The 10,714-nt window shown below is 40.5% G+C and overlaps 1 protein-coding gene across 1 annotated transcript; it reads right to left on the bottom strand.

The window, feature by feature from the left end:
• Window positions 1-2,958: 2,958 nt before the first annotated feature.
• On the bottom strand, window positions 2,959-9,709 carry OAZ2 (ornithine decarboxylase antizyme 2). The gene is given in 6 exon segments (XM_063446359.1): window positions 2,959-3,992; window positions 4,731-4,816; window positions 6,047-6,222; window positions 9,049-9,129; window positions 9,131-9,206; window positions 9,678-9,709. Coding segments are annotated over 6 exon segments (582 nt in total). The 3' UTR covers window positions 2,959-3,861.
• Between the last annotated feature and the right edge of the window lie 1,005 nt (window positions 9,710-10,714).

Below are 10,714 nucleotides of genomic sequence, written 5' to 3'. Positions count from 1 at the left end.
ATATATTTATGTCCCCCCTCCCTTCTTACCTTTACTGGGAGGAGGGGGGACATATTTTGATCCCTGGTGGTCCGGTGGAGATTCCCTGGTGGTCCCAGTGGTAGGACTGAACTCTAGCCCGCGCTCCAGGGCTAGAGTTCACTCTCGCGAGATTTGGAGCTTTGCCGTGGTAACCACAGCAACCCGGACCTCTCTCCTCCCTCTCCCTCCCCTGCCGGCTGTCAGCAATGTGCCTGCGGACTGGGAGGGAGACCTCTGATCTCCCTGGTCTGCAGGCACATTGCAGGGCTGGCACTTGGACAATGCCAGCCCTGCATTAGCCAGCAGGGGAGAATCTCGGGGGGGGGGGGGGGGAGGATACCAAATGTGTAAGGGTTATTATTTTTCTCTGTTTCGGGGGGGAAGCCTGACCCACCACAAGGGACATCAGCTCTGGATTCAGGTAAGTGACTAAAGGGTTTCCCTTGTCCCTACTAGACAGCCACTAGAGGGCACTTCCTGGTTTCTAGCTCAGGTTTTCACGCTGTGTGAGGACCTCAAGCGTCGCTCAATTCCCCATAGGAAAGCATTGAAAGCCTTTTCAATGCTTTCCTATGGAGATGTCTAATGTGCTAGGTCTCCCTCGCCGGTGGCTGCACATGCACGATCGGTCACCCCTTCAGCAACATGGGGTGGGTAGTGGGAGGGAGAGGGTACCTGCAGTGGAGTGTCCCTTTAAGGGAATGCTGTTTAGTATTGGCACCTAGTTATTGTTTTTATTGTCTCTCCATACAGCTAGGTTATAGTTTCTACACTTACTCCACAGCAATGAGACATGGAGTCGATATCTGCACACATCTCTGCCTAAGCCCCACAGTAAGGAAACTGATTGTACAACAAAGACTGATGCCAGTCATTGCATATGGTGATGTAATGTACGCACCAGCACCACAAACCCACCTTCATAAACCTATTATATTGTATAAAACTTGTTCTGCTTTGTGCTACAATGTAATTTCAAGACCCACCATTGTGACATGTTAAAAGATCTAAACGGGTCATCACTGGAGTCAAGACGCACCCCTCATCTTTCCAGCATTGTATTTAAAAGCTTTTCTGCCCTACCTGAGCAGAATGCTCTCCCCAGCTGTTCCCACCTCTTTATAACCTCTGATCCAATATCAGAAATTTACTTAATATACCACAATACAAAAAGAAAGTTGCTTGATCCTCATTTTCTTACAGAACACTGCAAATATAGAATTAACTCACAAATACAATATAATCTTCCTCCAGTCTAAAATTCTTACAGAGATCTTGGTCAACATATCTCAATATAGAAGGCACCTGTAATCAGGATTAGATTTCTTACCTGTTCTGTGTTAAATTTATATAGGTATTTTAATATTTTGTATTATTTTTTTTATATTGTTTCCTTTCTTAACAATGCAATGTTTTATTGATAAAGAGATCTCTTTTAATGGCATGTAATGAAGCTAAATGATCTCAATGAATCAAACACCGCGGAAGCGGAATTACTTGCTTATCCAGCTCAACTGCCAAGTGTCAGTCACATGACCGCGTCTGACGTGCGAAATACGTCCAATGACGCTGGTCACGTGACTGACACTTGGCAATTGAACCAGATATGCAAGTAATTCCGCTTCGGCGGTGTTTGGTTCATTGAGATCATTTAGCTTCATTACATGCCATTAAAAGAGATCTCTTTATCAATAAAACTATTTAATAATTCGTTATTCTATTGGCTGGATTATTCTGTCACGTGTGAACAATGATTGGAGAGATGATTATGTTTGACAGTTTAACTATTATTGATCAAGTCATTAATTGTAATGGTTCACATGTTTTAGCACTTGTTAATTATTTTATGAACCTATATAATGTTTGTAAAAAGATGTGTTCAGTAGCTTGACAAAGGCCCTAAGGGGTCGAAACGTTGTTTGTTTCTTGGGTCCAATAAAAATTGCCTATCGTTTGGAGCAATTTGAAGTGCCTGGATTACTTTCTACAATTAGATTTTACATTTGGTCTTTTTGGTACTGGGGCTGATCCAGTAGCACCCTGGGATTCCAGAGTGAAGGGTTGAGTGCAGTTCCACCACCTATATACCAACTCCTTTAAGGGGCAGCAGAAGCACTATGGAGGTTATGGTGCAAGGTGTGTCATAGAGCCATCTCATGGTAAGCATTCAAATAGTTTTATAACAAAGTTGTACAAAAATGACAAAGCAGAATGGTAACTGATCCAGGGAACTCCTTGCATGATAACATCTATAGCACACGGTAGTCCTTATGGCACTTAGAGAATGCCTCCTTTTTGTTCCCAATACATCTTGTAATGCATCTCAAGTTGACACACTGCTGCATTAACCACGTAGATGTATGAAAGAAGCATACTTGAAGGCTGGAGTAACCTGCCATGCAAAGAACTGTTATTGAGCTGCATTTGGGGACATACACACAATGTGAAGTGAAAAAAAAAGTGATGAGATGTGATTGCAAAACAAGCATTTTTCCATTGCACCTGAGCTGAATATGAGAGAGTTGTAGTCTAGACAGAACACTCCGAACACCATAATCACTACAGCCTGCTGTAGTGGTTATGGTGCCAACAGTGCTGTCCCAATGTAACTTGGCAGAACAGTTTCACAACTAGCCTAGGTTCCAGCACCTGCTTCCGGATTCTCTTTGCAGAACAATCTTGTTAGCTCTACCAAGCTCATAATGCATAACAGGTCAACTTTAATTTGATCAACTGTTTCCTACCAAACATTTTTTTTCCTTTCTAAACAGTTGAAAAACTGGGGTGTCAAAACAGTAACAGTTGTTTGGGAACACCGGTTATGCACCGAGTCAGGTGCAGTTTGGCATGGAAGAAGCTTATCTTTTTACCCAGGGTCTAACTGCATAAGACAGAACTAGCTTGCACGGGTGGACAAAGAGAAGGACCACACTAGAATCATTTTCAACATTACTGTTCCATTGTTTAATGATTTTCCAACTCTAGATTCAAGCCATATTTCTGTTTCAGAAACACTAGAGGAAAGTTAAATTATAGTTTGAGTGATTTGGGTGCTTGCAGGGACACAAGCAATCTGGAGGGTCCGCTTGCATTATTTATAATGAGATATGTAGTGTCAGGGGTCAAATTTGGGTATAAAAGATAAATGGTGTAAAAAAAGAAAATAAAAAACAAACAAAAAAGGAGTAATAGGCTGTGTTAATAAGTCAACCAAGGTTTAGAATTTGAAGTCCGATGGCAATAGCCGGATTTTAAGAAGTTGCTCGCCACTACAAGCCATAGCATACTCACCAATGCTACATTTTCATTCACCAATGGCAAGTAAAAATTTTGAGCTATGGTTTATATACATGAGCCACGTATAAGATCTCTTTAGCACTAGTTTATCCTAATTTAACGTTCTCCATGCCAGGAAAGTAAAGCGATAAACCTCATAGGGGAGAAAAATAAATAAATAAAAAAAGAGTATGGTTAACAAGAAGTAAAACACAACAAGTGCATGGCATTTAAAAGGTAACTTTTTTCCATATGCCGCTTTACGGACTACATTCTCATTACATTTGTGATCACAGACTGCAAGGTGCTTGAAGTTGATGCCTTGGAACAATATTGCAAAGGAAAAAAAAAATCCAAATAAAAATAACAAACATACATCTTATAAACGAGAAAGAAAGGCCAAAAAAGGTCAGTCCATCGCATGATCATGCGCGCTTAATCGTCTCAGCCCCAGAAGGAGGAGAAAAAAAAAAGAAGAAAAAAAAAAGGTGCTAAAAATTCCCCACTCACTACTCCAACACACACAAACAAATGGAGCGTCAGGAACGTCACGTTCAGTGTGTCTCATTCCTCGTCTGAAGAGTTTTGCTCCAGCGTGTACACCATAAACAGCACTTCAGGACGCGCAGGAACGCATGGGTGCCCAGGGCGTACCACCTCGAATCCCAAGAAGCTGAACGTCTTGAGGAGAGGACCTAGGTAATATGAAGCAGAGTCAATTATTCAATAGAGACAGTGAGCAGGAAGAAACTGGATTTAAATGGAAGCCTGTCAGGTTACTTTAAACGTTATCAATGGGCACAGAGCTAGTTTACGTCGATGCAAATAAATAGCATAAAACGTCTAAATAATTTGTTAACAAAATATTTGAGGTGGAAGGGAGTGTAAAAAGTTGTATCTATTGCATGTTAAAAATAACACATAGGAATAAATGTTTTCCTCACATAAAATGTTCAAATACCCGGCTAATGTGAGTAAAGAACCTTTTGGGATTAAGGGAATGCAGCTTTATAAAACTGCCAAAAAAATACAAAGACATGACATCCGTAGCTAGATATCTAGCCTCCAAAACAAAAAGGAGCTGACCCCTGACTGTCCTGTTAAACCCGCTTGTGTCTTTCCAATCAAGCTCCACGTGGGATTTATTTTTAGCAATAATCCAGCTGATCCTCCTGCTATCTAAAGCAGTCACATAATGTAAGACACCTGTATCCAGGCCATGACATGGAGTGTAAATCAGACTAGCAGAGTGCACATTTTTATACTGGGTGGCTCAGATGAGTAGGACAAAAGGGACATCCTCAGAAATCAGCTTAGGGAAAAAGCTTCCAATGCTAGAGCAAACATCTAGTTTTCATTTTAAATGCTACAGTAAAAATCTTTATTATAAGACAACACTAAACTAGAATAGCACTACTGATTGTTTAGCATACCTCGGTCTTCTCTGCTCTTCCTAAAGCATATGAAGACATAGCTCACTTTCATCTTCTCCTCTGCATATTCTAGTAGGGCCAGCAACCTGTCAAGAACAGAATAAATTCAAATTGGTGTGATAGAGGAACAAATTTATAATCCATAGATCAGCAACTGGAAGAGTCGGGGATTTAAAAACAATGCACAGCAAGGACACAAACTCAAAATAGAGAATCATCTTCCCATAAACCACCTTTCAGAAATAAACAGAAAGACAGGATATGCATGAATTATACCAGTGTACTGCTGCACAACTGGTTTACTTGACAATGCAAGGTTATTCCTCAGGTGTTTTCTTTATAGAAAATAAAAAATAATTTTCATTCTTTTAACTCATTAGGTGTAGAGGTTTAATTTAAGGCCCGATTAAAAAGCACTGTTGTCTTAGTCTCCCCTCTTACTGTTTTGTCCGTCCTATTATCAGTTAGAATACAACATTTTCCTACAGAATATCACATGAGATGACAAATATCACCAGCATCCTTTACATGAACGATAAATTAAATGTGTGGTAAGATCTGAGGGCAAATCTATCACAGCATAAGGCAGTTAGCAACAAATAAACCCATAAAACGGATTCTATGCCTTTTAGGAACAGAAACATTGCACCTTATAGCTCAATAAACTTGCCAGGGATCATATTTTGTTTCTACCTACTCGTCTTCTGTTTTGTGAATTGCCTTGGCCTGCCAGCCGTTCTTGGTTGGTTGTACACGGATTTTGTTTACATTTAAAAGCGCCTTCTCACCTTTCCATAGCATTAGGGCATGTAAAACTGCACAGAGTTACAGGGAGTAGATAGCAGCACTAAAAGAAAATTGCATCTGCTGGCTACTTTGTGGTTAAAAAAAAAAAAAAAGATATACTTACCTCTGTTCTAACACCGACATGTTCTAAGCTTTAAGGGTGTTAAGCTTTGTGTAACATGTTCTTCCCCTTTGGTGTTGTGCTCTGCTTTGGGAAACTTCTTCAACCAGGGCAAACCCATGAGACACCGACTCGCTCATTTTGTGTGCTAGAGTCTGAAAGGAGGGGCTCACCCTGTTCTTATACTACACACTGCTAGCTCTGGCTACGGAGTTTTCAGCATACGCTGTGGTCGCTTTGTGTAGAAAACAGGATGACTCCTTTGTCAGTCAATTCTTTGGCATAGAGTCTAGAACACCGGCTAGCACGATGTATACAATTAGGCACTTTCAAAAGAGCATAGGTTATCAACACGAGAGGTACGCTTTAAAAATGATCTTCGTAAACAGACTGAGGCTAAGCAACATACCCTTCTTTGCTCCCATCAGCCAGGATGCCTTCTGGGATCTCCACAAAGAGACTCTGGTTCGATAGCATGGCATTCCATGACGACGCTTTCACCTCGGTGATCTTGTAATGGAAATAGATGAGGCTGGGGTGCTCATCATTCACAGGAAGATCTTGAGAAACAGTGAGCTTCTCGTCCTACAGTTAGAGACAGAAGACAACAGATAAACCATTATTTCAGAATGCACACTTTCTCAATAGCAACTTGCACTGTATAGGAGAACCATTCAAAAGATATTAACTACATCAGGTTTACTTATGACAATTATATATTCTTTTCACAATCATTATTGTTTGTCAAAACTGCACATAAAACACGTGAGCAAAACAGTGAGCAAAAAGTAAAACATTGTACACATGCAATAAGTTTCTTGGCCCTTCATTTTAGAAGCATTTCATAATGAAAAGGGAATGCGAATGAAAGTATATATTTTGTCTCTTCCTTATCAGACACTGTTCTATATAGAATTCAAATTATACGGTTTGCCTATTAAATGTCTTCCATTACAGAATAGCAATTTTGGGCAATTTTAAAATACGTTTTGTGGCGAGTGCGTGTATATGGCCGGCTTGGTTTGGGAATACCACCTGTAAATGAAAGATTGGATGGATCCTGTGGATTCAAGAGTGAGTTTGGAATTGGACAACCACTCCTTACCGTCTAAATACCACATAAGAAACAATGAACATATCAATAAAGCTCTATACGATTAGTCTTTCTAAATCATCAGATGGGGGGGAAAAAATAAAATAAGTATGGCACTGGGTGTGGTTCTGGTTGTTTTATTGAATGGCAATAATGAATAACAAGTCACAATTATATCAAGACTATAGGGGGAGCTCCAGTTTTCTTCACACCGTTAATGGAAAATGCAGAGGCACAGCCTGATGCAATCATAAACATAACCTAAAGAACAGCAATCATGTAGGTTCTACATAGCACACAGTAAAACAAGGTCTTCTACTGTCAGCCTGAGCAGATTTTAAATACATCCATTTACAAATCATGCTGAAGCGAATTTATAGCCAACCCACTAATAGATCTTTGTAGGTTTCTGCTGAACAGAAAATAATCAAGACTTGATGTTGGGAAGAAAAATCAAATTACTATTGGTTGAAAAGCATGTATTTGTACATACTCAGACCTAGCAGGTCACCCTTTTGGGCTGCGCATCACACTGTTTTAGCTCAATTCTCCCGATCCTAACAGACCAACTCTTCTACGTGGTGTCCAGAGAATTAACCATAAGACGACCATAGGCACCTGCCTAGGGCCCGGAACTATTAATATGAGTAGCCCCGTTAGAATGAAGGGGAGCCCAAACTGGTAACCTGCCTAGGGCCCCAGGGGATCATAATCCTTCTCTGGGATTTATGGAATGTGCAGTGCAATCACATATTTAACCGTACTTGTAGTTAAATTCTGGGCATTCTGTGCCAAAACACAAGCACTACAGAAGCACTTGGTCTGTGGGCAGCCAATCATCTAGTCGCATATGTGTGCTAGGGGGCAGGAAGAGCGGGGATATGACTTCCTTACAACGATACTTTCTATTGCAGCATCATTGAGACAACACCTCCCTAATGAAAATAGGCCACCCAGGATAACTAACTGGGCTACGTGGTGGGAGTGACCTTTTACATATTTTGCAGGTACTTTTCACCATCACAAAATTGCACATTTTCAATCTAGAAAAAGAAAGCATCAATATACAGCTTGTTCATTTTAGTTGCCATGTTTCTACAATCACTTTCAGAGGCACTTATGGCTGTACTGTGAAGCTGTAAATTAATTCCCTATAAAGGTTACATTCTCAACACAGTCAAGAAGTGGCTAAACAAATGTCAGGTAGCTAGCTACAGGCCAAAAATTATTCCTTCAGTTTAATCCACTTTAGGGATATCTTTCCAATGTCAGGAATAAGTCCTTGACAGTATTAAGAGACACTATTTTCCATAAATGTATCTTATTTTAACCTTACTCTTATTCAGGTTTCTTGTGGTCCTAAGTGGGTAAAACTATTCTAATTTAAAAAGATAAATGTTCGAAAGCACAACATAAATAGTAGTCCTATTTTTAGTCTGCTACTTGGGAATTAAAAGCTCATCTCCCCTTGTCAATCTGGTCAAATTATGCTCAGCTCCTTAGTCACACCCCGAACATGGCCCCTCAGAACATCCCTAGCCAAAGAAATACTATTCTTGTTATGCCCAAGAATAAAAGGCGTCTGTGTCGTATTGCCAAATTATGAGCCATGATACATGTCCGAATATAACCCAGCAGGGGGTTTAGATTACACGCAGAATGAAGACAAACCGTTCTGACATACATGTCACAGCTTGTTGTGGATGGAGTGGACACATTTTCAGGAAGGTTAGAGATGATTAGAATATCATTTTAGGGCACTAGAGTCAAAAACTCAATGCAACAGGTTTTTTTTTCTCTAAATTTATTTTTTAAAAAGGGACAAAGAGCTCAACACATTGCTAAAGACATGCAGTAGAAAGGGATTTGCAATTTTATGGATCTAGGGTGATTATATGTCTGGGTAAATGCGGCTATGAAATAACTGGGCTGCTCAGTGACAGTGGGCGAGATTGAGAGATTCAAATATAAACAGAAGAATGGCCAGCTTGGATTAAAAACAAGTTTATTTTCAGGACCTGTCAGCATGCAGTTTCATTTGTGAAGAAATACCATGTAAAAAGCTTGATGGCATGTTATCAGTAACCACCTTGTGGAATTAATAACTGTGGCAGGTGGGGGGTGTAGCTATGGTTGTCATTTTAACAGAAAAGGTTTTGAAAATGGCTTTTGGAAAGAATATTGCAGGAAAACGTTAAAAGGTAGGCAATGGACTGTGCAACAAACGTTAATGCTGAACATTATAACACATGCATTTGCATTGGAAAAAAAAAAAAAGGTTAACTACTACAGCAAAAAACACAATGAATACACTGTACCTTATAGATCACAGGTGGCAGTGCAGGATCCCTGCCATCCCCTCGCCCACCGGGGATCTTCAACAGTGGGTGAGGGGCATCAGGAGCACCACAGAGGCCCTGGAATGAGGTGCCTGCAGCACTGAAGCTGGGAACAGCTACTCAAAGGAAAGATACTACTGCAAAACAAAGGGGACACAGGTTAGAAAATGTAATGAATGGGGTTCACTGGAGTGCATATTAATAATAAATAAAATGCTACAATGAAGGTGGCATTATAAACAAAATGTCACTGTTTGCAAGTTATTCACTATACTCAAACTACATACTAAGGGAGATAAGAGGTAAAAATGTCTTAATATTTCCCTGACATTAAGGTATTCAAATTTGCTGTATAGTGTAAATCATAGGAGCAGTTTCTAACCAGGGTTATAAAAACGTAATCGATCGAAGAAACCAGATAGAAAGGCTGAAGGAGGAGCCATATTTGAGTTTGTTACATTTCGGTTGACATTTATCCCAACAACTGCATTATACTACACCTTCCTCTGCAGCACTTCTAGGTACTGGCAGCAACAGTTACCAAGATGACTGAATGAGCCCTACCACAATGCCACGCACACCAGCCATCCAAATTCTGCTGTGCTCACACAATTTTAAGTTCTATAAGTTCTACATTCATGGCCGGAAATATAGTTACAGCACATGCAAAGCTATTTCTTGACAGCATTACAAAGGATAGATGAGGAGACCGTCCCAGAACAGTGCAAGAAATCAATATGAGAGCATTATCCCCTGACAAGTGGCTAAGGCACACTCATTGCAATGACATCCTAATACAAAGCTTCAATACCAGAAGGTGACATATACAGGAGACTGAATTAGAATGGAGGGCAAAATAAAAAACGAGGAGGATAGAAGGAACATAAATATAAGGGAAACAAACTAGAAAAAAAATTCATGTTAATAATGCAGTACTGTAGCGGTCATATACAGACTCTGCAAATTATACATTGAAACTTGGGTTAATCTTCATGGTCTGTGCCATTCTCTTTTAAAATGAATATTTATCAATAGACATCACAACCCAGTTCAGACATACATACATTGCAGTGGATACAGAAAAACAAATACTACTTTTAAAGACTCGCTAGTAGAGCAGGACTTGAAATTTTAAAGGACCACTATAGGTCACCAGACTACTTCAGCTCAATGGAGTGGTCTGGGTGCAAGGTCCCCCAGATTTTAACCCTGCAGCTGTAACCATAGCAGTTTCAGAGAAACTGCTATGTTTACATTACAGGGTTACTCCAGCCTCTAGTGGCTGTCTTCTTGACAGCCGCTAGAGGCGCTTCCACGACGCTCAATGCGAAAAATCGCATAGAGTAATGCTTTCCTATGGGCGGTTTGATTGCGCGTGCGGCTCTGGCCACGCATGTGCATTCGGCTCCCCTCGGGAGCTGACATCAGAGAGGGAGAGGTCACCAGCGCCAAGGGAGCCCAGTGCTGGATTAAGATAAGTTGCTGAAGGGGTTTTAACCCCTTCAGTCCAGTGGGAGGGGGACCATGAGAGTGGAGGGGACCAAAGGACTATATAGTGCCAGAAAAACAAGTTTGTTTTCCTGACACTATAGTGGTCCTTTAACCCAAATATAGAATCCTGAGGAAGGGCAGTAGTGCCTTTTAG

This window comes from Pelobates fuscus, chromosome 3 (genome assembly GCF_036172605.1).
Source record: "Pelobates fuscus isolate aPelFus1 chromosome 3, aPelFus1.pri, whole genome shotgun sequence".
Classification (NCBI taxonomy): domain Eukaryota; kingdom Metazoa; phylum Chordata; class Amphibia; order Anura; family Pelobatidae; genus Pelobates; species Pelobates fuscus.
This window is presented reverse-complemented; position numbering and strand designations above follow the sequence as displayed.